Below are 27,902 nucleotides of genomic sequence, written 5' to 3' on the forward strand. Positions count from 1 at the left end.
CTATCTCACTATCATCTATCTACTTATCTATCATCAATCTGTCATCAATGTACATGAGTATATATGCATGTCTGTGTCTGTCAATCTATCATCTATCACGCTAAGGTGTCCACGTCGTAATCCCTGGGTAGTAGACAGACTAATGTCCCCAAAGATGTCCACGTCCTAATTCCTGGCAACTGCAAATATGTCACCGGACAGGACAAAAGACCTTTTGCAGGGCTTCCCTGGTGGCGCAGTGGTTGAGAGTCCGCCTGCCGATGCAGGGGACACGGGTTCGTGCCCGGGTCCGGGAAGATCCCACATGCCGCGGAGCGGCTGGGCCCGTGAGCCGTGGCCGCTGAGCCTGAGCGTCCGGAGCCTGTGCTCCGTGACAGGAGAGGCCACAACAGTGAGAGGCCCGCGTACCGCCAAAAAAAAAAAAAAAGACCTTTTGCAGATGTGATTAAGAATCTGGAGATGGGGACTTCCCCGGTGGTCCAGTGGTTAAGACTCTGTGCTTTCACTGCAGGGGGTGTGGGTTCAATCCCTGGTCAGGGAACTAAGATCCTGCAAGCCGCCACGGCACGGCCAAAAAAAAGAATCTGGAAACGGAAAGAGTGTCCTGAGTTATCCAGGTGGGCACAAGGGCCCTTACTTGCAAGAAGGAAGCAGAAGTTTCAGAGTCAGAGAAGCAGAGGTTGGTGTCTCGTGGGGACATGAGCTGAGGAAGGTGGGCGCCTCTCGAAGCTGGAAAGGCAAGAAGACGGATTCTCCCCGGAGCCTCCGGAAGGAGCCAGCCCTGCCCACACCTGGATTTCAGCCCAGGGACAGCAGTGTTGGACCTCTGACCTCCAGAAGGATGCCCACGGTGGAAGCACCCTGATCTGGCGCCAGGAAGACCCGAGTCTCAGCCTGCCCTGCAGTGCGCCACGGACGCCAATCGGCCGCTGTCTGCTTCTGGGGAACTGAGTTCTTAACGCTACAACGGAGCAGTTGGCGTTTCCTCTGCCCATCTCCCGCTGCCCACAGATTCTGTCAGTGCATATCTGTGAAGCGGCTTCGTAGTTTTGACATGATTTCACAAGCACGGTTGTCATGGTGGGCGTTGTGTTGCGTTAGAGTCACCCACTCCCGGGGCACATTTGGACTCAGACACGGGGGCCATAAACTGGCCACTGGGGATCAATCCAGGCTTGCTTCTGTGGGAAAAAGCCCACCTACAAATCTCCCTGGTAACATCTGGGAAACGATTCTCCTTGGGATTCTGCACGTCCCCAAACTTTGTCCTTTATGGATACCATGCTGTCCCCTGCTTGGCTTGAGGCCATTGGGAGGGGGACCAAGCGTCCCTGCTTCTGGGTGAGCAGCCAGGAAGCCTCAGCAAGACGAGGGCTGCAGGACCGCGCTTGGACCTCGACCTCCAAACGCAGGATTCTCACAACCCAGCAGAGGGTGAGAATCCTGGGTGTAGATCATATCTGATACCGTTTCAAGTGAGATGTATCCGGCGGGGCTGCAAAAGTGCTCGGCGGGGCTGAAAAAATGATCCTGTACTTTTTTTTTTTTTGACAAGAGTCATCTTTTAAAATAAAGCATGGCTGTTTCCTGTAGTCATTTCCCGAGTTTCTTTTCCACATTTTAAAGACGGGGTGACCTCTGTACGATGAGCTGAGGCGCTGACCTTCTGCTCACTGCTTTCTCCTCCTTCAAGCATGAGGCGTATCCTTCTGCCCTGGGCAGCCTCAGCTCTCTTCCTGCTGGGACATCTGATGGCTTCAGAAGAAACGGAGCTGAGTAAGTCAACGCTGGCGAACGTAGCCATTTGTCTGCCTGAAATGCCCTTTCTTTGAACATCTCTGCTCTCTTCTTTTTATGGTGTCTTTTGCAACTGCAGTGTTTTCTTTGTCAAAGTGACAAGGGCTTACACAGGTTCCTGAGTTTCGGGCAAAGCTCCATTTGCCTGTTGCAAAGGACCCACTCTTTTTTTTTTTAAATTATTTTTTAAAATTAATTAATTAATTTATTTATGGCTATGTTGGGTCTTCGTTTCTGTGCGAGGGCTTTCTCTAGTTGCGGCAAGCGGGGGCCACTCTTCATCGCGGTGCGTGGGCCTCTCACTATCGCGGCCTCTCTTGTTGCGGAGCACAGGCTCAGTAGTTGTGGCTCACGGGCCCAGTTGCTCCGCGGCATGTGGGATCCTCCCAGACCAGGGCTCGAACCCGTGTCCCCTGCATCGGCAGGCGGAATCTCAACCACTGCGCCACCAGGGAAGCCCCAGGACCCACTCTTGACTGAGCTCAGGATTAGGTCTGAATGGAAAAGAATCAATAGAAGAGCTCTTGTCTGCAGAACTGAGAATCTGGGCTGCTTTGCTGTTCTGTCTGCCTCCAAAGAGGTGAAAGGCTTTTGTTTGAATTAATATTTCCCTTCCCGTGGTGAGATCATGCCGCCACAGTGCCCCCGAGAAAGACAAGAGCCTCCCCAGTCACCCGTTGTCCGCGGGTCACCCTTGAATCCCATCCCACGGCTGGCCGCGCCTTCTGAGAACGATGATCAGCGTCACCTTTGCTCTCTGTCCTCAGAGCCTGGTTCCTGGGGCTTTCCCAGAGAATTGTTTCCAGGCTGCATGATCACCTTACAAGCTTTGTCAAAAGGCAGCAACAGGAGGGGGCGGACGGGAGGTATCTGGTCCCCTCTTGCACTAGACAGCTTCGATTTGCTTTCCAGCTCAAGGGAGGCCCGGATGGGAGCAGATGGTGGCACGTTCGTGACATGTAGCTTCTGAACTGTCCCCAGGCATCACCCCATGCTTGACCGTCCACGTTCGAGCTGGCCTCTAGCCTACCTGGTTTGGAAGGGTCCCTAGGGGCCTTCTTTGCTGCAGCCCTGGGGTTGCAAACTGGGTATCAAGTGGACACAGTGAGGAGGGTGAGAGAGCCTGGATGTGGGGTGTCCCCAGGGCTGGCACCCACATGATTCCCTAGCTCTGTGCGATGCCCGGTGCTCTGTTTTCACGTGGCCGAATCGACGACTCCATCTGCCAGCGACAGAAGGCAGAGGGAGGAGAGATTTGGCTTCGAGCGGAGCTCCCTGGGGCCACAGATCCCTTGAGACCCATAGCTTCCTTCTGACAGCCCCCCTCTACCTGCCACCACTGCGCACATGGAGTTTGAGTGAAGAAAGAGCCCTTTAGACCAGTTCTAGATTCTGACCCACTTGAAGCACATCGGTGGGCAGAAGTAGGGGTTAAGGTCGTGGATGCACAGAGGGTCCCACCCGAGGCGCTTCTCATCCCTCTGTGGAGCGGGGCTCACTCAGAACCTTTGTAGGAACTTCCTGGAAAATGCAGAACTTGCTTTACGAAAGGCCTTTGTGGTTTGCCTGCTTTTCTTTTGCCCGAGGTCATCACAGGTGTGTGAACACCTGCGGTCCCACTGGGCACAGTCTCAGGAAAGCCTCCCCCCATCCCACCCGAGGTCCCGGAGCTGCGCAGGGAGGTCCCTCCGGGGCCATTTCCACCCCGTCGATCCATTTTGAACCAACAGATTCAGACTTCACGACTCCATTGGGAATTCAGATCATATTTCCACATAAGGCTACGGTGTTTCTGTTGGGGCTAGTGCTAATGCGCCTTTGCCCCGAACGCGCCTAACCCTCGTGAACGCTTGTGAACCAGCGTCAAAAGAAGCATGAGGAAATCGACACCCAGAGACACCCCCCCACCCCCCCCCCTTGCCTTGGTGCAGACAACCTTTGTCACCAGGGCTGTCCCGGTACACTTTGCCATTTACACCTTCATCTCTTAAAATTTCCGAATAAGTTCATAATATCCCATAAAATCAGCACATACTTTCTAAGCAATAATGGATCCTGCTGGCCCTGAGCTCTTTCCGTTCGGGAGCCGACATTCAGGTGGGAACAGTGAAATCACAGGAATGAGATGGTATCTCTCAGGGGCAATGGTGCCACCAGGATGGTTAACCACCGATGGCCCAGGTTGGCGGTAATTTCTGGAGAGATGGAGGTGTTTCTGATGGTACCGGAGAAATAGAATCAAAACTGGCATTTCTCGCCAACCCAGAATTCTTCTCCACCAAGGTAGAGATAAGAGAGACACGATTTCATGACTGAACAAGCATTGAACAAGACTACGCTCTGATGCACATGCCTTTTGAGAAAGAGGTTGACAGGACACAAACCCTCTTCTAGAGCAAGGTGGACACCAGCCACTGCACCCGCGTTCTCAAACGGGAGGACGTCCCAGCACCATTTGTAACCATAATTCTTCCTAAACTCACCTTCCAGGTGGAGGGACCACCTGGGTCAGATCATTGGCTTTTCTCCAAGGGAAAAATTAACTCCTGTCTTTCTGACTGAAGGTGCTTTGACGACCTGGAGCCAGACTCTTAGCCCCTCACAGAAATGGGGCTCCACACCGTTCATGTTTGCTCTTCAAAGAGTTGGCTCCCTTGAGAAAGTTATGCCTAGGTCCCAAATCTGGCTAAAGCTCACTAACTTCGAAAAGTGTCTACCTATATTTCAAAGGGATGAAGAAAAAACTTACACATTTTATTTATTTATTTATTTTTAATATATTATGAGGGCTTCCCTGGTGGCGCAGTGGTTGAGAGTCCGCCTGCCGATGCAGGGGACATGGGTTCGTGCCCCGGTCCGGGAAGATCCCACAGGCCGCGGAGCGGCTGGGCCCGTGAGCCATGGCCGCTGGGCCTGCGTGTCCGGAGCCTGTGCTCCGCAACGGGAGAGGCCACAACTGTGAGAGGCCCGCGTACCGCAAAAAAAAAAAAAAAAAAAAAAAAAAAATATATATATATATATATATAATGAGTTTTGGGACTGCCCTGGTGGCGCAGTGGTTAAGAACCCACCTGCCAGTGCAGGGGACACGGATTCGAGCCCTGGTCCAGGAAGATCCCACATGCCGCGGAGCAACTAAGCCCGTGTGCCACAGCAAGAGAAGTCATCACAATGAGAAGCCTGTGTATTGGCTTCAAGTGTAGCCGCCACTCGCCACAACTAGAGAAAGCCCGCGTGCAGTTATGACGACCCAACGCAGCCAATAAATAAATAAATAAATAAAACAAATAAATAAATAAATTTATAAAAAATATATATTATGAGTTTTAAAATTGAGATATAGTTGATTTATAATATTATATATGTTTCAGGTATACAACATAGGGATTCACAATTTTTTAAAGATTATACTCCATGTAGAGTTATTATGAAATATTGGCTATATCCCCTGTGTTATACAATATATCCTTGTAGCTTATTTATTTTATACGTAATAGTTTGTACCTCTTAATCCTCTACCCCTGTCTTGACACTCGCCCCCTTCCCTCTCCCCACTTGTAACCGCTAGTTTGTTTTTGTATCTGTGAGTCTGCTTCTGTTTTGTTACTTTCACTAGTTTGTGTCACATTTTAGATCCCACATGTAAGTGATATCATGTGATATTTGTCTTTGTCTGACTTACTTCACTCAGTCTGATCATCTCTAGGTCCATCCATGTTGCTGCCAATGGCATTATTCCATTCTTTTTGATGGCTGAGTGGTATTCCATTGTACACATGCACCACATCTTCTTTATCCATTCCTCTGTTGATGGACATTTAAGTTGCTTCCATGTTTTGGCTATTGCAAGTAGTGCTGCTATGAACATTGGCGCGCATGTGTCTTTTCAAATTAGAGTTTTTGTTTTTTTGCGATAAATGCCCAGGAGTGGAATCGCTGGATTCTACGGCAGCTCTGTTTTTATCTTTTAGAGAAACTGCCGTAGTGTTTTCCACAGTGGCTGCACCAATTTGCATCCCTACCAACAGTGTACCAGGGCTCCCTTTTCTCCACACCCTCGCCAACATTTATTATTTGTGGTCTTTTTGATGATGGCCGTTCTGACAGGTGTGGAGCCTAAGTAGCGTCTGAAGTAAATGTTGAAGGACTCACTTGACCTTGAGCTTTTCCTCGACTCGTCATGTGTGGTGTTCTGAGTAAGACAGTGACTTTGGTGGATGGGGGACAGTGTCCAGTTCCTCTCTGTGTGCCCACAAAACATGGTGCCACTGGACACACAGTCGGCACTCACCGTTTACTCTTCACACTAACCGATAATCATTACCTCTTGCCAACGAGAGAAGAAAGCCAGCTGTAATCTTGCACCGACTGTTGTCTCTCAAAGTGATTGAGTTTTCTCACCGACCTTCATAGATCCTGCAGTTCTTAGTGACATAAGTCATGACCGGTTTGTTTGTGAGAATCTTGGTTTTCTCTGTCCCTTTAAAGCACTCCATCATTCTTGTATTATAAGTATGAAACACATAACAGACTCTGGACACATAGTAAGAATATAAAATATCTTGTTGATAATTACAGATAGATGACATAGGTAACAGATAGATGATGACAAGATAGATGATAGATAGGTAGATAGACGATATAGATGATAGATACATAAATAGATAGTAGATAAATAATAGCTAGATGATGATGATGATAGATACATAGATAGATAATAGAGATAGATAGATAATAGAGGTAGATAGATAGATGGGTAGATAGATATAAATATCATGTTGAAATGATAATATTCTGGATATATAGGGTTAAATAAAATATATCATCATATTTTTTTAAAAAGCACTGTATCATTCTTATAACATGAGTGCTGACATCATTTTACAAATTTCAAGCTCTTTCCAGCATTCCCTCAAAGTCTACTCTAGTTGTGTCTTTTTACCCAGGAGAAACATTGCAGCTTCAAATCATCAACCTCTTTCCAGCATCGCCTCGAAGTCTCCTCTATGTGTGTCTTTTTACCCAGGAGAAACTTTGCAGCTTCAAATCATCAACTTTAATTTCGAAACTGTGAAGGTTACATGGAACGCAAGTGAATACCCCGGGACTAATTTGACATTCCTCCAAAAGTAAGTGCCCTGAGGAAGGGAAAACCATGCCCCTGGCTAAAATATTTCCTCTTCTAAGATGTCAACAGCTGGGAGGCCCAGGACGCGAGCGCGTGAAGGATCAGAAGGTGCAAGTGTGCATGTGTGTGCTCTCTAGCTCTCAGGCCTCACCACAGCTGCAGCCACAGCTCCCAGACCTTCTAACGCAGTGATGACTGACTCATGCTCGAAACCACCTAGATTCTTTTTTTTAAATAGATATTTGATTATATCTTTTTTCTTTTTTTTAATGAATGAATTAATTTATTTTTGGCTGTGTTGGGTCTTCCTTGCTGCGCACAGGCTTTCTCTAGTTGCAGCGAGCAGGGGCTACTCTTTGTTGCGGTGCGCGGGCTTCTCATTGCGGTGGCTTCTCTTGTTGTGGAGCACGGGCTCTAGGCATGTGGGCTTCAGTAGTTGTGGTTCGCGGGCTCTAGAGCGCAGGCTCAGTAGTTGTGGCGCACAGGCTTAGTTGCTCCGGGGCATGTGGGATCTTCCCAGACCAGGGCTCGAACCCGTGTCCCCTGCATTGGTAGGCAGATTCTTAACCACAAGGGAAGTCCCGCATCCATTTCTTTAATCATAAAGGAGATAATTCTTCGTCTCGTCACTGCTTGGGTTTGAGATCTTAAGGATGGAGTATAAGCTGGTCTCACACTCGGTCCTATAGGCTTCTTCTTAATATTGCAGGGAAGCCTCAAATTTTTACCCAATCTTGGGACATCCCTATTAAAAGTGTCTCCTGGAAGGGATAGTTAGGGAGTTTGCTACATTTAAAAAGGATAACCAGGGACTTCCCTGGTGGCGCAGTGGTTAAGAATCCGCCTGCCAATGCAGGGGACATGGGTTTGAGCCCTGGTCCAGGAAGATCCCACATGCCCCGGAGCAACTAAGCCTGTGCACCACAACTACTGAGCCTGCGCTGTAGAGCCCGCGAGCCACAATTACTGAGCTCGTGAGCCGCAACTACTGAAGCCCACGTGCCTAGAGCCCGTGCTCCGCAACAAGAGAAGCCACCGCAATGAGAAGCCCGCGCACCGCAACGACGAGTAGCCCCCGCTCACCGCAACTAGAGAAAAGCCCACGCGCAGCAACAAAGACCCAATGCAGCCAAAAATAAATAAATAAATTTTATTTTTAAAAAAAGGATAACCAACAAGGACCTACTGTATAATACAGGGAAGTCTGCTCAATGTTATGTGGCAGCCTGGATGGGAGGGGAGACTGGATACATGTATATGCATGGCTGATTCACTTTGCTGTGCCCCTGAAGCTATCACAACGCTGTTAATCAGCTCTACTCCAATATAAAATAAAAATGCCTCTTTGAGTCAAGGGCTGGGTTACTCTGCAGGTCAATTACTTTCCTAGGGCGGCCGCAACAAAGTACCCAAAACTGGGCAGCTTAAAACAAGGAAAATTCATCCTCCCCCATCCTGGAGACCAGATGTCTGAGGTCAAGGCGTCCCAGGACCGCGCTCCCTCCTGAGGCTCCAGGGGAGGGTCCTTCCCCCCTCTTCCAGCTTCTGGGGGCTCCAGGCGTCCCTGGGCTTGTGGCCGCGTCCCTCCCGTGTCTGCCTCTGTCTTCCCGGGGCTTCTCCTCTGTGTCTGTGTCTCTCGTCTTCTGTCTCTTAGAAGGACCCTGTCATTGGATGTAGGGCCACCCTCCTCCAGGAGGACCTCATCTCAGACCCTTCACTTCATCACATCTGCAAAGATCCTATTTCCTAATGAGGTCCTGTTCCCAGGTTCCGGGGTTGGTATCGATACGTAGGCATGCCATTTGGAGGGCCACAATTCGAGCCCTACAAGATCCATTCAAGGGGGGTAAACATTTGAGAGAGGGGTACTTTTCTGTTTCGACAGGTCTTGCTGTAGTTTTGTAAGGGGAGGGGGTCATTGAAGCGAGTGACGTGGTACCCAATCTGAGTCAGTGACAGAGTCATGGAGCAAAGGAACGGCCCTTAAGTTGTTATTTTTAAGATGCTACATAGCTGAATTTTTCTCTTTTTAAATCACAGGTTAAGCAGCAATGAGGCCTACAGACCGTGCTCCCAGTACACCCTTCAACAGGGTTACACTGCCGGGTGCCTCTTGGAAGTAGAGAAAGATGAAGTTCTGTATTTTTGCATCAGGAATGGAACACACCCTCTTCTCAGCAAGAGTCTGTGGATCAGCAGTTACCGTACGTGCTTTAGTACCTTGAGGGTTGACTGTCCATTTTGGATTAGGATACATCATACAAAGGTAGTGAAACCCTCTCTCCAAAGATTCATGTTTTGGTCTGGATTTCTGTGAGGCAGAGTTTCTTTCCCCCCCCCCCCCGTTTTGAGGGATGGGATGTCACAGGTCCATCTCAGAATCCCATGAGAGCTATGGACCCCCTCCTGAAAACAATCCCTCATAGACATTGTATAAGTCTCCTCGGGCTGCCATAAAAAATGATCAGAAATTGGGTTGCTTAAAGTAAACATTATCTTCCAGTTCTGGGGTTGGTCGAGATGTGGGTGGGGTTGGTTCCTGCTGGAAGTTCTGAGGGAGAATCTGCTGCAAGCCTCTCCCAGTTCTTGGGAGCTGCTCGTAACCTTGGGCGTCCCTGGGCTTGTGGCCGCCTCCTCCCGTCCCTGCATCCGTCTTCACGTGGCTTCTCCTCTGTGTCTGTGTCTCTTCTCTTCTGATAAGGATGCCAGTCATACTGGATTAGGGCTCACGCTACTCCAGGATGACCTCATCTTATCTTAAACAATTACACCTGTAATGACCCTCTTCCCAAAGATTCTGAGGTGCTAGGGTCCAGGACTTCAAAGTGTCTTTTTCTGGTGGGACACAATTCATCCCATAACAGATACAGAAAAGTTTTTCAAGCAATTTCAGAGTGCTCTTTCCACGAGACACCTAAGGGTCCTTGGAGAGCTGGCTAAAAGTTCTATTGTCAATGTACTAAAGACAAGGAAACCCCACATCTCATAAGGTATTAGAGGAAGGATTGGAACAGTCAGAGGAAAGTGAATCCAAGCCCAGCTACCACTGTAATTTCAGAGATGTGGAATGTTTATCTTGGTAGAGGTGTTAGTCATTGTGCTATTTCTCCTTCTTAGTGAAACCCAGATCCCTGAGTGATCTGAGCTTCCAGTGGCATCAGGGAGCAGTGACAGTGACTTGCTCTGACCTGTGGTACAAAGATCTCGTGTATGAAATCCAGCACAAGAGCACCTTTGATGCCGAGTGGCAGGTGAGGGCAGGGACGTCTTCTCAGGCCAGATGTACGTAAGTATCCCCAAGATGCGAACGGTGGAGAAAGATGGAGAGACACAGAGACAAAGATATTGAGATTTATTTTAAGGACTTGGTCATGTGATTGTGGAGCCTGGTGTATGTGACAGAAGCAGGGGGCACTCATCCAAAAAGGGAGAAGACGGACAAATGGCTGGAATCAGTAGAATAGAATCACTGCTCATCAAAGAAATACACATTAAAATAGAGGGATACTTGGTTTCCCTGGTGGCGCAGTGGTTAAGAATCTGCCTGCCAATGCAGGGAATATGGGATCGAGCCCAGGTCAGGGAAGATCCCACGTGCCATGGAGCAACTAAGCCCGGGAGCCACAACTACTGAGCCCACGTGCTGCATCTACTGAAGCCCACGTGCCTAGAGCCCGTGCTCCTCAACAAGAGAAGCCACCGCAATGAGAAGCCCGCCCACCGCAACAAAGAGTAGCCCCCACTCACCGCAACTAGAGAAAGCCCGTGCGTAGCAACGAAGACCCAACACAGCCAAAAAAGAATAATATAAATAAATTAAAATTTAAAAAAAATAGAGGGATACTGGAGATCTCCTAAATAGCTGATCATAAAATGTGATCATTTTTAACGATGTCGAACACCAGGAAACTTTAAGACCTCCGTCCTTGTTGTGATCAATTAATTCCCTTTGCAGAAATCAATCCTCAGGGAATAATTCAAAATGTGGATGAGGCTCTATGCACGAAGACGTCTATCGAAGCATTATCTACAATAAATACATGGACTTAGGGACCACCTACGTGGCACACAGCAGGAGAATAGTCAAACAAATTATGGTGCATTTATAATAAAATATTTAAGAGCCATCAAAAGGTATTTTGAAGAATATTTAGTGATAAGAAGCAATGTGTACATTAAATATTGTGTTCAATGAATACCGTACCCCCGGAAGGAGAGAAATGGTATCAATTTGTTAACGGTGATTGTATTTTGGAGCTAGGATAAAGACGGGTTTTAAGTGTCTTATTTTGCCTTTGTGTGTGTGTATGTGTGTGTGTGTGTGTGTGTGTGTGTGTGTGTGTGTGTTTGTGTGTGTTTTCTAAAGTCTCAAATGTAAGCATGCATTACTTTTCTTTCTTTTTAAATTAATTAATTAATTTATTTTGGGGCTGTGTTGGGTCTTTGTTGCTGCGTGCGGGGTTTCTCTAGTTGCGGCGAGCGGAGGCTACTCTTTGTTGCGGTGCACGGGCTTCTCATTGCGGTGGCTTCTCTTGTTGCGGAGCACGGGCTCTAGGCGCACGGGTTTCAGTAGTTGTGGCACGCGGGCTCAGTAGTTGTGGCTTGCGGGCTCTAGAGCGCAGGCTCAGTAGTTGTGGCGCACGGGCTTAGTTGCTCCGTGGCATGTGGGATCTTCCCAGACCAGGGCTCGAACCCATGTCCCCTGCATTGGCAGGCGGATTCTTAACCACTGTGCCACCAGGGAAGCCACAGCATACATTACTTTTATATTCATAAAAAAAGTTACTTGGGAAATATAGCCAATATTTTATAATAACTGTAAATGAAGTCTAACCCTTAAAAATTGTGAACCACTATATTGTACACCCGTAACATATAATACTGTACAGCAACTATACTTCTATTTTAAAAAATTACTTTTTTTTTAAAAAGAAAGAACTTAGTAATTCTTCAAAAGCGTCTGTCATCATGTTTGTCATAACGAATTTTTTTTCCTTTTTGGAGGGAGGTGTAGAGGTGCGGCCACATTTGTTTTTGCTGCCGTTTGGAGGATAAATATCTGGGCAGAGAGAGGAAGTGAAACAAGAGAGGGAAATCCTGCAAGGAGGAATCTTGTGTGAATCCCTGGTAGAAGATGAGAAAGTCTGGGTCAATCATGGGTCATCGTGTCTGTTTTTCCCTCTAGTCCAAGGAGGCAAAAACCTGCAATGTCACGCTCGACAGTTTGGATGATGAGAAGTGTTATTTCTTTCGGGCCAGAGTGAAAACGCTGGAGTCCAGCTACGGCTCTGACACATACCCAAGTGACTGGTCAGAGGTGATACGCCAGCAGAGGGGCAAGCTAACAGGTAATGTCACACAGCATCGCTGCACAACATGGTCCGGCACCCTACGTTGGGGGGAGGGTGGAATGGGGCACCTGAAAACACGGATGACCCCAAGTCCTGCTCCAGAGGTCACGGTGGAAGAATTCCTCTTCTAGATTCCATCATTATTGGACTAATTTTCATTTTTATTTCATAGCAAGAATAATGTGTCATTTATGAATGTGGTTCCATGGATATAGATACAGATGCATAGAGAGATCTATAGATAAATAGGTGATAGATGGATAGATTGATAGATGATAGATGATGATAGATAGATGACAGATATAAATAGATGATAGATAGATGACATATATAGATAGATAGACATAGATGGATGATAGGTGATAGATAGCTAGATAGATGGATAGGTAAGTAGACAGATATATATCGTAGATAGATAAGTAGGTAGGCAGGTAGGTAAATAGATAGATGATAGATGATAGATAGATAGATGATAGACAGATAGGTAGATAGATGATAGATAGATAGATAGATGATAGATATGGATAGACCAAAGAAAGCCCTGATATCCTCAAATAGCCCTGGCAGTGAGTTAAATCTACTCTCCCTCCTTCCTGATGTTCGCCTGTCCAGTGTCACCATCTCTCTTTCCAGGACATTTCACACCAAAATCAAGATTTGCTGACCCTGACATTTATAAAGGAAAAAACAACGTGGGTGGCAGGGTTTGGAGTGTGAAATTATTATGTTGAAATTATGTTGAAATTATCTTGATAACTTACAGCCCTCATTCTGTTTTGCTTTAGATTTGTGCCAGGAAAGGAGGCTTTTCCCAAATTTTATTTTAATTGCCGGCATGGCCACCTTCCTGATGGCCTCCCTTCTCCTTCTGCCTTTATGGAAACTACGGAGGTGAGGATGACCCTGACAGAATCCTCGGACACATGGGCTTTGGTTCCAATATGTCCCTGAACTGGGGGGGAAAAAAGAATTGTCTGATATGATTATTTAGCTGAATATCACTTTCTCTATAGTACACACTTTGCCAGTGGTATATGACAAGAAAATTGAGAGGGAAATAATGCCAAAGGTGAGATATCTGCAGAATTCATTGACAAATATTCTCTGGGAGACGGTAGGATATAAGAATGGTCATTCCTATGAGAGCGTTACCTTGCTTCAAACACACGCCCCACTGAGCTGTGTCCTCCTGTCATGTTACAATGACAGGTACTTAAAACACTTTTAATTTTTATTGAGATTTATTAAATGAGACAATTTGGTGAGTGAGGTGAGAAGAACTGGACAAGAAGAAAGCTTGTCTGGTTTGTAAATCCACTTACAGATACAGCAAAACAATATTCTTTGAGACCATAGAAAGCATTTCAAAAATATGATATTAAATATTTCTCCCCATTAACCTTCCGTGCGATAATTTAACAACCGCTATTTCCATCTTTCTTTAAACGTACTTGTGCCCGGGCCTTTTACTTCTTGATGATGTTTGAAGGCACTGATGCCCAGGGCCTTGGGTGCCATCTTTGTTTCTTAGGATGAGGTTTCCATAGCAACGACTGGAGTGATGCATAGAGAAACGTGGACCGCCATTCTGGACAACTCAGGCTGGGTCTGAGCTAGGCTAAGTTAGACAAGTTCAAGGACGTCCCGTCATGGTTGGATACAGCTTCTCTTGATTCTTGCAAATCGCCCCATTTTTTCTTCAGTCTGCTCTTCTCTCTTTGACCAGCTCAGACAGATGCCTGCAATATGGTTCTCTGCAAGGGAGTAGATGAAGCAATCAGATAAGCGTGTTGACAGGTGACATGTCTGATGTTTTTAATACAAAACTGAAATCATCCCTGAGGGAATCTGAGGGGTACACTTCTTGGAAAAAACTAACACTTGTCCTGTCTTCAAGGAAGTCCCTGTTCACGACGAGAGGTGAAATCAACTGTATTATTTTCCTGGGGTTGCCATAACAAAGCACCCCAGACTGGGGTGGGGGGGCTCAAACAACAGACGTTTATTTCTCCCAGTACTGGAGGCTTGAATCTGAGGTCCAGGTGCGAGCAGGGCTGGCTCCTCCTGAGGCTTCTCTCCTGGGTGTGTAGACGGCCCTCTCCTCCCTGTGTCCTCACACGGTCGTCCCTCTGTGTGCATCTGTGTACTAATCTCCTCTTCTTTTAAGGACACCAGTCACATAGGGTTAGCATCTTATTTGATGAAAACCTCTTAGGTTCTGTATCTGGGGGCCTGCGAATTAAACTGACCAAAGACAGAGTAACGTAAGAAAATGCATGTTTCTTTACTGATGTAATGTTTTTAAGCGCGTGGAGATTCGTAGAAAGGAAGTGAACACCTAACAAGGCAGTTAATTTGGGGGCTTCTGTACCATTTTAACAAAAGGTGATAATTTGTGGAGAAGTGGAAAAGGAAGACAAATGAAAAGGGAGTTTGGATGTGGGTAACTAGTGGGAGGGTGACTAAGAAATGTGTGGGGGAAACTACAGGCAGATAAACGTTGTCTGTGTGGAAGCATCTTGGTGCCTCTCAGTGGTGTGACTCGTCCATTTCCAGGTAAAGGGGGGGGGCACCTTTACAAATGGAATTTTTTTTTTTTTTGTAAAGAGGGAAATTTGTGGTCTGCTTTTAGGTGGGTGGGGGAGGGCAGAGGGCTTCTCCTACCTCTGCTGTTTCTCAAGTGCCTTCACCTCCAAATACACAATATCCCCAAGTGGCATATTTTGGGGTGGTGTATCCTGTTCACATTCATACCCCATGTCTATGACCTCATTTCACCTTAATTACCTCCTAAGAAGTACAACCTCCAGATACGGTCAGATTGAGGGGTTAGGGTTTCAAGTTATGAATTTGGGGAGGTGGGGACACAATTCAGTCCACAGTGTCAACAGAATTAGTGATTCCTGGGTAATAAGAATTGCTCCTTGGCAGAGACGGGCTCCACGCCCCTAACATCACATTCCTGGTGAGGGCTTCTCGTGGATGCTGGGAGCAGGGTACCTGCGAGGGTAGGAGCGGGGCACATGTTTTGAAATTGGGGACGCAGTTCCGCCAACGTGTGCAGCCTCTGGGGTCAAAGTCTGCAGCCATCCCGGGCCCCTCATGGCGGGGCGGTGGGTGGGGTCTGTCCGCCTGGACGTCCACAGCCCTGCTCAGGGGCGCCAGCCTGTCCGACCAGACTCTCCATGTCCATTTCAGGGTTAAGAAGGTTCTCATGCCCAGTGTGCCGGATCCCAGGTTCACCTTCTCGGGGCTCTTTGAGTCTCACCAAGGTAACTTCCAGGTAAGCGTCATGTCCTTGGGCATGAGAAACAGGCTTGCTTTGTGCCGTCCTGCTACCCCCCTGTGCACCACGTAAAACCCGGCTTTTATTCCAGCAGCCTCTTTAAATGCCTGGGAGCCCTTTTGCATTTGAAAGCAGCAGCACGTTCTTTTCTCTTTGGGTCAGAGAGAGCAGATCCAAGGGCCTCCGAGGGTGGCTTCTCTTGAAATCAGCCCCGGAGATCAGTGGCCCCCACTACGGGATTTTCCAGCCTAATCACTTTCTGATCTTATCAGGAAGTTGTGTTCTTAATCTGTTCCCTCTGCAGAGCTGACAACAAAACCTACACTTCCTTTTTCAAACTTTATGGTTGTTGTTTCATTCACATGACAAATGCTTAAGGAGTTGGGAGGAATGAGACGGAGGGAATCAGCACCGCGTGCCCAGGAGATTGCCAGCAGCGGACACCCAGGCGTAGACTTTACGGGACCATGGGATCAGAGTTATGCCAGTTCCCTGCGGCTGCCACAAACGGCGGGGTTCAAAACATCACACATTCATCCTCCCCCATCCTGGAGACCAGACGTGTGAGGTCAAGGTGTCCCAGGGCCGCGCTCCCTCCAGAGGCTCCAGGGGAGGGTCCTTCCTGCCCCTTCCAGCTCCTGGGGGCTCCAGGCGTCCCTGAGCTTGTGGCTGCCTCCCTCCCGTCTCTGCCTCTGTCTTCATGGGGCTTCTCCTCTGTGTCTGTGTCTCTCCTCTTCTGTGCCTTAGAAGGACCCTGTCATTGGATGTAGGGCCACCCTCCTCCAGGAGGACCTCATCTCAGACCCTTCACTTCATCACATCTGCAAGGACCCTATTTCCAAATAAAGTCCCATTCCCAGGTTCTGAGGGTTAGCACTGGGGCATATCTTTATTTTGGAAGGGATGCACTATTTAACCTTCCAGAGGAGCAAAAAGGTGAATTTTAAAACTACTTATAGGTGTAGGAGAGGGAAAGAAATGGAAAGAAAACCCACAAAAACATGCCTCTATCCTGTTAAGTTCTGTCCCTGATACCTGCAAATTAAATGGACAAAAAAAAAAAAAGATTAAGAAGAGAAAAGGTTTATTTTGTATGCACATGAAAACAAGTGAAAACAAAGGGTGATAGAGTGTGGAGGAGACACCAAGTAAAAGAAAAGGGGTTGGGGACTTGGGGGTGGCAGGCAAGATATGAGAAGGTGACTAGGAAATGCATGAGAAATAAGGGTTCTTTAGTAAGATTTTATGCGGACTCAAGTTCTCCCAGGTGCTAAGTGTTGTCTCTGGAGTTGGAAGGGTCAGGGTGACCTTTTACAAATGTACATTTCCTTGCCAAAAGGGACAGTTATGCCCTGCTTCTAGGGAGGATAAACGGAGAGCAGAGAATCCTCTCTGCAGCGGTGCATTCTCCATTGCCTGCAGCTGAAAAAGCGGCATATTTAGGGGTGTCCCAGTTCCTTTCAAGGGAGAAGAGAGGGGGTTACAGCAGAGTTTAGGACAGGAAATCTGAAGCTTTTCAATACTTGGGGCTAGAAGAAGGAGATGGGGGAGGCTGGGCCGGGGAAGGGAGATGTTATAGGGAACAGAGGAGTCACCCGGTGGAATACAGTCCCCTGGAGCACCGTATTCCAGATGTGCTCCCAGCCAGCATCAGGAAATCCCAGGGCACCTGTTAGGATTTAGCATCTGGGCCCCCTGGACCTGCTGAGTGACAACCCTCCTTCTGAAAAGTCACTCCCATCTCAGAGAACATACCTGCGGGGTGGGGGCGCGGGGAGGAATCTGTGTTGCCTGTTTTGGGTTCCGGAAAAGCCCCTCAGGCGGTCCTCGTGTGTGAGGAGTGACCACAGGCCAGCCGCTTTGAGGCTGATGACAAAAGGCAGGTCTGGGGCTTCCCTGGTGGCGCAGTGGTTGAGAGTCCGCCTGCCGATGGAGGGGACACGGGTCCGTGCCCCGGTCCGGGAAGATCCCACGTGCCGCGGAGCGGCTGGGCCCGTGAGCCACGGCCGCTGAGCCTGCGCGTCCGGAGCCTGTGCTCCGCAACGGGAGAGGCCGCAGCAGTGAGAGGCCCGCGTACCGCAAAAAAAAAAAAAAAAAAAAAAAAAGGGGGGTGTGAAACCACAAGCTCCATGCCAAGATACTAAACATGAGAGCTTTTTTGTTCTGCTGGGGGTGGCATCACCTCCGGAGGGAGGCTGCCAGGGTCCCGGCGATGCACGGGCCCCGAGGGGAGGGGTTTGCCGCACGGAGCCTGAGTCAGTGTTTCATCCTGGCAGGAGTGGATCAAGGACACGCAGAACGTGGCTCATGTGAATAAGATGGAAGACGGGGAGTGGGAGTCTCTCCCGGAAGAGGCCGTGGTGGTCCAGCTGGCCGAGATGCCCAAGACAGTGGTGACGAGCCCTGTGTACCGGCAGACAGCGGAGGAAGAGGCCACCGGGGAGCCCGGCCAGCTCCCTCGCCAGCCCCCCCAGGGCGGCGAGGTGGTCTCTCTCGGGGATGTTACGTTTGTGATGAGTGACAATTCATACGTGATGTTCTGAGGGGGTGCAGACTCAAAAGCCAGCATCAAAATCTACGTTGACATCGTAGGACCCAGGACAGCATCTCAGGGGCTAAACACCGCTGTGAAGGGAACTCCCCAGAACCGAGGATGCTGGTGTCTGGGGTCACCCAACATCCCACCCATCCAACCAATGCATCCCATGCATGTCGATATCCAAGGGCTTGAAGGCGGATTCCCTATAGGCGGCAGACCGTTGGTTGGGCTTGTTCTTGCTGTCACCTGGCACGTTGTCACGGTTCACTTAAATCCTAAGGAAGGACAGCCCGCGGCCTGAGCCCACCTTCCTTCGCACGTGCCCACCCAGTCCTGCCCTTTCGCCATTACTGCTCGCACCTGAGTGGCTCCTCAGATCTTTCGCTACGCGGCACCTGTACCCAGCAGGTGAGGCACGGCGCCCCCAGGTACAAAAGGAATTCTGCGTTACCAGCAACAACCAGCCACCCAGCTCTTGATCCGAAAGGGAAAAACCCTCTTTGCATGCATTGAGGCATTTTATTAAGCAGACTGCTTTAATTCCTGAGTCCACACTCAGGACATCACTCCTAAGAGACATTTGAATGTAAGAACCCTGCATGAGCATTTGAGACATTCCCCGCTGAGTGTGCATTATTATTATTATTTTTTATATTGAAATAAAAAGAAAAAAAAGTGTTGGCATGAGAACTACGGTGAGATGTAAACATCTTGCTGATATGTGTGGAGATAGTGGACAATGTTAGTTTGATGCCCTCAAGCTTCACGTACAGGATGTGTCTAGATTTCTAGATTATTGAGATCTAGTTGTTTTTTTCTTTGTTTTTTTTTTCCGGCTGGCACTGAGTTTATCTTGTCTCTCTCTGCAGGGTGCAGTAAATAAACTTGATCAGATATACCTGGAGTCTGTGTGTGTGTGTGTGTGTGTGTGTGTGTGTGAGTGTGTGTGTGTGTGTGTGTGTGTGTGTGTGTGGTGTTGGGGATTTATAATTTAACAAAATCTCTCCCCACCCCAGAAAATTCCTCCACAAAGATAGAAATGGAAAGAAAACACTTTTATTCGTGAACAAACACCAAGCCAGGCAGCCTGCTAACGGTTTGCAAGCATAGAAGGACTCTCACCCTGTTTCTGAGCTCAGCAACCCGTTCCCATTCTCAAGACAACATTGCTAATTGTCTCCTCTCTGTAGGATGCAGGTGTTGCAATTTGGGGCCAGGTTTCCAGCTGCAGTAAGGCCACTCTCTTCCCTGGAAGCTGGGAGGTGGGCCTTATGTGATTGTTCCCGTTTGGGAAGGTCATTCCTGGGTCAGAGCTGTGGTGCAGGGTTGGAAGTGGGAGAGCAGGAACCCCAGAAGTCACCTTTCCCCGAGGAAGATTTCATGGTGGGCTGCACGCCTGGACCTGGGACCTTGTTTCTGGGCTGTCGGAGGCTTTTATTTATTTTTTTAAAGTAATTAATTAATTTATTTATGTTTGGCTGCGTTGGGTCTTTGTTGCTGCGCGCAGGCTTTCTCTAGTTGCGGCGAGCGGGGGCTACTCTTCATTGTGGTGCGCGGGCTTCTCATTGCGGTGGCTTCGTTTGTTGCAGAGCACGGGCTCTAGGCGCACTGGCTTCAGTAGGTGTGGCACATGGGCTTGGTAGTTGTGGCCCGCGGGCTCTAGAGCACAGCCTCAGTAGTTGTGGCGCACGGGCTTAGTTGCTCCACGGCATGTGGGATCTTCCAAGATCAGGGCTCGAACCTGTGTCCCCTGCATTGGCAGGCGGATTCCCAACCACTGCACCACCAGGGAAGCCCCACCCTGGGGCTTTAATTGTGTCCCCACCATTGAATCTTTCGTGTCCTGGTCCATGTTTCTTTGCACCAGAGTCCTCGAGTTGGGAATCATGCAGTGTTTCTCTTCTCCTCACTCACTGGGGTGAAAAGAGGGAGTCTCACACACTGGAGCCCCCCGGAAGGCTTGTGTCCCCCTGCCCAGAGGTTCTGATTCAGCAGGTGCCTCTGCAGTCAGAGCAGCTGTGCTTCTACAAGCCTCCCCAGGAGTGGCTGGAGGGGAGATGACATGGCCGGTGTGTGCACCACACTCTGAGGAAGGTGTACAGCAAGTTGCCCACTGAATCCTGGAAGACAGAGGAGGGCTAGTCTGTGCTGCTTGGACGCTGAAGCCCCCTTCTCGGGAGCAAGGGGCCGGCACTGACCAGGGAAGCAGCCCTCCGTCTCCCGGGGACCTGAGGCCACAGATGACCCTCCCCTGGGGTCACAGAGCCGAGATGTGTGGTCATGTGGAATCCCCTGCCTATACGTCCCAGGTGGGCACGAGGCCCTCTGCTTCAGACCAGGCTTTTCTGGGGGAAGTGCGTGGAGGTTTCCAGAATCTAGTCCCATCAGTGGGGTAAGCATTCAATTTTCCTGAGAGTTGCCTCCATGTGGATTTTATTTGTGACTCAGGAAACAAGTTGGTTCCAGAATCATCCCTGAGGTGGACAGATGTTGCATCATCAGCTAGGGCTGCTGTGACAAGTAACCCAGACTGGGCGGGGGGCTGGGCTTAGACAACAGGCATTTGCCTCTCCCAGTCCTGGAGGCTAGAATGTGAGATCCAGGCGTGGGCAGGGCTGGTTCCTCCTGAGGCCTCTCTCCTGGGCGTGCAGACGGCCGTCTTCTCCCTGCGTCTCCACGTGGTCATCCCTCTGTGTGTGTCAGTGCCCTTATCTCCTCTTCTTATAAGGACACCAGTGCTATGGGATCAGGACCCACCCTAGTGACCTCATTTTCCCTTCATCACTTCTTTAAAGACCTTATCTCTGAATACAGCCAATTCTGAAGTCCTGGGGTTTAGGGCTTCAACATAGGAATCTGGGGGGAGACACAATGCAGGCTGGAACTATCTAACCAGGTCAGCCTGTGGCCCACCTACCTGCCCTCATCCTTGGCCTGACCCCACTGGCCCAGGAAAGCCTCTCTGTCTACCTGATATGGCAAGAATTCAGGCCAATATGCTTCCCTCCTCCCTCTGGGCAAGCAGTGGAGCCTTGAGAGGGACAGACAGCCAGGCCCTTCAGGCTAGACGCTGCCTGGTCTCCTAAGAGGGGACGGTACAGCTCAGCACCAAGGTCTGGGTGGGATTTCATTGCAACCACTGGAAAACCAGAGGAAAACCCCACTTCTCTTGTCTCCACATTCAAGAAGTCTTATCTGTCCAGTCACCCAGGAATCCCTTTTCCAGAAAGGCCCTGAGATGCTCCAGCGCAGGCTTGGGAGCTGGAAAGGCTCGTACCAAGATCAACATATTATATGTACACGAGGTGGTGGGTATTTTTTAAAAACCTTCTTTTCTCTTACCTTCGAATGTTCTGCTATCCCTGTTGACATTTTCCCCTCTTGATTTTGCTGATTGGAAAACAACCTTGGATTTGGATGAAAGAATGCCAGTTTCCACTGGATGACAGTGTGGCTTTAACAGTCGAGGTGGGATAAGCGGGGCTTGGGCAGTAATGACGGAAAGAATCTAGAAAATGATGTTACGTGGTGATAAAATATGAAATATATTGGACAGTCCATCCAGCAAGTCCACTCTTCTGGGCTTTTACGTAAAGAATAAATAGTCAGGATCTCGAAGAGATGTCTGCATCTCCATGTTTATAGCAGCTCTATTTACAATAGCCGAGATACATAAACAGCCTAAGTGTCCATTGACAGAGGAAGGGGTAAAGAGAATGTGATATCTACCCATCTATCTATCTGTCTATCTATCTATCATCTGTCTACCTATCTTTTATTTACCATCTATATCATCTATCTACCTACCTATCTTTTATCATCTATATCTATCTATACTATCATCTATCGTCTATCATCTACCTACCTATCTTTTATCATCTATATCTATCTATACTATCATCTATCATCTATCTACCTACCTATCTTTTATCATCTATATCTATCTATACTATCATCTATCATCTATCGTCTATCATCTATCTACCTACCTATCATCTATCTACCTATCATTTATCATCTGTATCTATCATCTGTCTACCTACCTATCTAACATCTATCTATCATTTATCATCTATATCTATCTATATCATCTCTCTCTCTCTCTATATATATATATGTATAAATAATGGAATATTAGCTACAAAAAGAAGGAAATAATGCCATTTGCAGCAACATGGATGCACTTGGAGAGCATACGATGCTCAGGGAATTAAGTCAGACAGAGAGAGACAAATACTCTATGTTATCACTTACGTGTGTAACCTAAAACAAACAAAAAAACCCCAACAAGTTCACAGATACAGAGAACAGATTGATGGTTGCCAGAGGCAGGGGGTGAGAGGTGTGTGAAACGCCTGGAAGAAAAAGATAAGAAATATATGTTCTTTGCCTTGGTTCCAGTCACAGAGCTCCTAAAACCCTCGGGATGTCCTGAGGGATGGGGGGGTGGGGGGTGGGAGAAGCACTTCTTTTGTTATTCATAGTAAGTCCTTTTCAACCCAACAGGGGCCCCTGGAGGCCTTCAGGATGGGGGCTGGTTGCCAGGGGAACCAACACCTCATAACTTACCACGTGGGTCCCTAACATTTGGCTGAAGTGTGGCCAGTCTGGTGGGGCTGTCCCTTACCCTGAGGGGTCTGCGCTAACACCGGGGAACTCAGGGTCACCAAGGATGCTGGGACACCGCCTGCTGTCCACAATGAATCGGAGAAGCTCTCCGTGAGGAAGACACACCCCCCTGGTGTGAGAAGCGCTGTGAGCACAGAAACAAGTGCTTTCTCTGGGGGAGTCTCAGAGAATGGTACCTCCATCCTCCACTTCCAGGGCACGGGGAACCTCCGCCCACACTCTGAGCAAACTGTGAGACGTTTCCTTCTCTGCCGCACAAATGTATCCCATGCATTGCCTTTCCCAGGAGGGCAGGAATACAACAGTGTGTCATTTTGTATCATTTTTTTAAAGAACAGAAGTAGACCCACCCACAGACATAGAGAACAAATTTAGGCTTGCCAAAGGGGGAAGGGGGGAAGGGATAAATTAGGAGTTTGGGAATAACAGATAGCGACTACTCTATTTAAAATAGACACACAACAAGGTCCTACTGTAGAGCACAGCGAACTATGCTCATATCTTGTAATCATGTGTAATGGAAAAGAATCTGGAAAAAATGTCACTGAATCACTATGCTGCACCCCTGAACCTAACACATTGTAAATCAACTATCGTTCAGTTTTAAAAACTAGCGTGTCCTATGCAGTTCTGAGTAGGTACAGTTTTGGGGGTTCATCTGGGGAGACCCCACGCGTCTTCCTTTTTTGCTCCTTCGCACAGGGCAGGTGACAAAGCTCCCTGGCTGGGGTTTCGGGGCCTCCTGGTCCGGCAGAGAGGAGTGTGCTCTCCTGTGGGTTTCCACGCTGGCTTCTGTGGGCTTGTCCAAGGTTGCACCTGGTCCTGCCTGTGGCTGCCCTTCCATGGGGACACCTGCGGCTGTGGCCGTGCTGCAGTCCTGTCTGTGGCCGCTGGGCACTCCTGGCGCTGCGGCAGAGCCCCGCCCTGCATCGTGCACTGGGGATCCACGTCCCTCAGCTGGGGTCTGTGCCCCCCTGGATGAAGGAACAGTGTCCACTTTCCCCGGTGCTTCTGGGCCACCCGCGAAGGCCGCTTTGGGCTCTGTGTACCCACTGGCCATCTGGAGACACTCCTGCCTGCTGCACCCCACAGAGGGGTGGGGAACCTCAGGACTGTGGGCTCCCAGGGGTCACAGCTAAGAACTCTCAGCTCCCCCAGACAAAGGTGCCAGCTGATGCCAGCCCACCGGTGGTCATGATGAGCCTCAGGGACACAAACCCCTAAACTCATGGGAAGAAGTTGTGAATGACTCTGTCCATGAGAAAAAAACACAACCTAAAAGTTGAGAGTTATGTTTGAGTCGCGGCCATTCCTGAGGACTCAAGCCTGGGATACAGCTTTCCAGATGGCTCTGAAGGGCTGCTTCAAAGAGGGCAGGGAGCAGCCTGGATATAGGAGTTTTACAAAAACAAACAACCCCCCCCCCAGGTGGCCGAACATCAAAAGATTACTCCTAATTAAAGAAAACCAGACATCTCAAGTAAATGAGGGTAGCGCTTTCCTATGTACGGGAAGATGCAGGAGTCTGGGCTCACGGAAATCATTCCTCTGATAGGTATCTTAACTCTCTAGGGCCAGGATCCTGATTTTCTCCATCCTGAGTCCCCTCGGGGGCACCGTCGGGGGCAGCTGCAGTAGCTGAGGGCTTGGCAGCCGAAAGGTCGTTTGTTTACTGAAATGGCAGGCGACACTCTTTCTCCACAATGGTTACCTGCCTCTTTCCATGCAGAAGGCCCCTATCTTCCACTAGGACATAGATACACACGGACGGAAGACCACAGGAGGACACAGAGGAGAAGCCCCAGGAAGACAGAGGCAGAAACGGGAGGGACGCGGCCACAAGCCCAGGGACGCCTGGAGCCCCCAGAAGCTGGAAGAGGTGGGAAGGACCCTCCCCTTGGAGCCTCTGGAGGGAGCGCGGTCCTGGGCCACCTTGACCTCAGACGTCTGGTCCCCAGGGCTGGGGGAGGATGCACTTCCTGGTTGAAGGCCCCCCCCCCCCCGTCTGGGGTACTTTGTTACAGCGGCCCCCGGAGACTCACCCACTGAGAACACCCCTGCATTCATTCCGAGTCCCACCTCACCATGTGCATAAATCCATTCTCCGACAGCAAGAAACAAGATTCCCATCAGCCCCGTTGAATCCATTGATTAGCTTAAGCCCAGAACCCCAGAAAGCAAGTTCACGAAGTACACACCCCACGCTTGAATTATCGTTGTCTTATGTGTGTTCAGAATTTAGCCGTGAAAACACACGCCCAGAAATCCCACAGGACACATCAGTGCTCATTTTAATGAAACGTTCTGTCTGCAGTTGGAAGCAGAATCTCTTGTATCCTATCACCCGTGAAGCTGTGAGTGTCAGAGGCTGTGTGTGGGTGGTTCTGTGATACAGGGCAAATAATTTGGTTTTTCATAGAAAAAAACAAAAACAAAAATTCCAGACATCTGCCAGGACTAGCAAGGGGCCTCTGGTTATTATGGAAAAAGACATCGTAAAAATGTCTGTGTTTTGTTAACATCACCGCTTACTATATTTTCACATTTTCTTCAATTAAACAAATCCCCTAAGAGGCATCTTTGAAGGCTCCACAGGCAGGCTCTGCCTGCCTGCCTGCCACGAAAACCCATGAATTTAAGAGGTGTTGAGCTTCATGAATGCAGAGGCTCCCAGTCTTCAGTCAAAATCACATTTTTTACCGAGTTCGTCGACGCAAAACCAATTTAAGACACACATGCTCACATATTCACGTTCTAAAACGCCCAGATCATAGCGCAGGCATTCTTGCAAATAGTTAAATTTTATAACAGGCAAGCGAGTGAGTCCCCCCTGTGTGACTGCTGACCCTGCTTTCTTGGGTTAACCTTCCCAGGGCTGCAAGACCCAGAACTTAGGTTCTCTGGGTGGGACCTTGTAACTGAGATCGACCGCAGACAGATTATCAGGAGAAAAACTGAAGTTTATTAGCAGAGCATCTCGGTTCCACTTGGGGGTACCCAGAGGCAAGTAATTCCAAGGGGTGGTTATATATACCTTTTTGAAGCTAAACAAAGGAGAACAGATTTGAGGGTTCTGGGGGAGAAGGCAAATTGTGGGGAGCTGACTAGGAAACTATGGTGAAAGAGGGTATTTATCGGGGCTTGTTACGTAGATTCAGTGGATCCTTCTGTAGCGATAAGAGTTCTGAAGCGGCCTCTTTTTCCAGGTATGGGAGACAGATACATCTTTACAAATGAGCATTTCCTTTATACGTGGAAATCTCCTTACTTATCTGGAGTCGACTGGCTCTGTGTGGCTTTTAGGGACCTCCACAGGCCAAAGCGGCATACTTGGGGGTGGCGTGTTCTGAGTCACCGGAAAGGATTGTTAGAATTCTGGGGCTTTGAGGTGAAAGGGAAGCTGGCCAGAAAAGCACGGAGGGGAAAACAAGTAACTTTTTGGAAAGAGAAGTGGGTTTTCCGAGCACAAACAGGAGATGAGAAAGTTTGTGATGATGTCTGTATGGGTATGAGTGATGTTTCCATCTCCTCCTGGGGACAAAAACTCCCCTGGAGCAGGGATCTGGGGGGAGGTTTTTAATTTTTAGTTTTTTGGGGGGAGGGGAGGTTTTCTGGTGTTCTGAATTCTGGGGTACATCCACCTTGATGAGGAATTTATGGAGCCTATTTCCTAGCAGTTGCCCCTTTGGGTCAGAGAAGGAAAGCTCTAGAAAGTTGTTTTTTCTTTCCAGCATCTGTTGAATCTCAAATGTCGTCAGCTTAAACTATTTTTCAGGCCAACTCTGAGTCCCCACGGAGTGAAAGGACACAAAAAAGAGGCGAGAAACTCAAGCCAACGATTAAGCAAAAGACGTGTTTAGGTATCTTTATGCTTAATGGGTCCGGCCACACAGATGTGAAAACCAACGGACCTTCCTGTGGAACCCTGTTTTCTCCTGCGCAGCAAGGCAGGGTCGCTAGACTGATGGCGCCTGGGGCGAGGGGGGTTGGTGAACCAGGATAATTAAATTCAGCACATTTCTGTGACAGGCACAAGGGGCATGTGTCCTGACACCATGCCCGAAAATCCCCCAAATACAGTAAGAGTAATTCTGTCAACACTACAGTGACAGGATAGCATTAAAAAAAAAAAAAACACGCACACACCTGGAGAATTCTAGGAGGGTGCAGTTCACGGCAAAGCAAGACACACGTTAGAAACACAATGGAGACGTCTGGAAGGGCCTAGGGGAAAATCCCGGCAGGAAGTGAGTTTTCGCCCTACCTCCCTGGGGTGCCTGGAGCCCTCTGGCTGGCGGAACTCGATCTGAGGAGTCTTTTCTTGCTTACTTTGTCCTTTCACACTTTCGTAGAAACAAATCCCCCTTCCCCGAGGTGGCGCCTCAGTCCTCCTATCTGAGTTTCTGAGCGCTCTACGGTTTACTAGCCACACAGAGGTTTACATAATCCACCTGGATGGAGATGCTGAGTCAGGTGGGAGCGAGGGACGCCTTTTTAGCTATTCCGAGGCAGCCGGTCCTGACGTGTCTACAGCGCCCCCTGCTGTCCCCTAAGGTCTGTAACCCAGGACCCCGTCCTGGACTCTCTTGGGGTCTGCGGCGTTCATTCCAGACCCTGCCCCGTGGCCGGTTGACTTGATTTTGCAGCTCTATTAATAAACGTGGCATCTGGCTGTCTGATACACTGTGTTTCTTTTCTCTCCGTCTGCCCCCCTCCATCCCCTCTGTTTGGAGAATCTGAGCCCTTTCGAATTCCCACACAACCTTTATAAACAGCTTGTCAATAACAACGGAAAAAAAAAACTTGTTGAAATTCTAATTGGACTTGGGTGGGATCTCCAGATGATGATGGGAAGACAATCAATCTCTTGCAAATACAGAGCGTCTGAACCTGTAAGGGAGACAGGCTGGGACCTGGGACCCTCTGCTGGGACCTGGGACTCTTTGCTGCAGGGCGGCGATGCTTGCATCTGGACGCAACAAAATACAAAGAAACTCTATGGGACCAAAAATAACTGCGTGCATGCGCAGTCGGGACAAATCCTGGACCTAAAAGATACAAAGAGACCAAAAAACCCAGTTGCCGCTTTTGAAGAGCGTGGAGCGAAAGCAGGGTCCTGAGGATGCCCCCTGCACTCAACACCACCTAAGGGGTGGGCAGACCACCTAAGCC

At 48.8% G+C, this 27,902-nt stretch overlaps 1 protein-coding gene and 1 long non-coding RNA gene across 2 annotated transcripts; both read left to right on the forward strand.

Annotated features, from left to right (window-relative positions):
* The first annotated feature begins 6,823 nt into the window (after positions 1 to 6,823).
* On the forward strand, positions 6,824 to 10,152 carry LOC141277697 (uncharacterized). Its single transcript, XR_012329438.1, has 3 exons — positions 6,824 to 6,926; positions 8,966 to 9,129; positions 10,043 to 10,152. It is a non-coding gene; the product is annotated as an uncharacterized lncRNA (long non-coding RNA).
* Positions 10,153 to 10,205: 53 nt separating this feature from the next.
* LOC101335740 (cytokine receptor like factor 2) lies at positions 10,206 to 19,022 on the forward strand. Its single transcript, XM_073799760.1, has 5 exons — positions 10,206 to 10,211; positions 12,111 to 12,273; positions 13,062 to 13,167; positions 15,475 to 15,559; positions 17,839 to 19,022. The coding sequence occupies exons 1-5, from the start codon at positions 10,206 to 10,208 to the stop codon at positions 18,103 to 18,105; spliced, it is 627 nt and encodes a 208-aa protein (XP_073655861.1). The 3' UTR covers positions 18,106 to 19,022.
* The last annotated feature ends 8,880 nt before the right edge of the window (positions 19,023 to 27,902 follow it).

This window comes from Tursiops truncatus, chromosome Y, assembly GCF_011762595.2.
Source record: "Tursiops truncatus isolate mTurTru1 chromosome Y, mTurTru1.mat.Y, whole genome shotgun sequence".
Classification (NCBI taxonomy): domain Eukaryota; kingdom Metazoa; phylum Chordata; class Mammalia; order Artiodactyla; family Delphinidae; genus Tursiops; species Tursiops truncatus.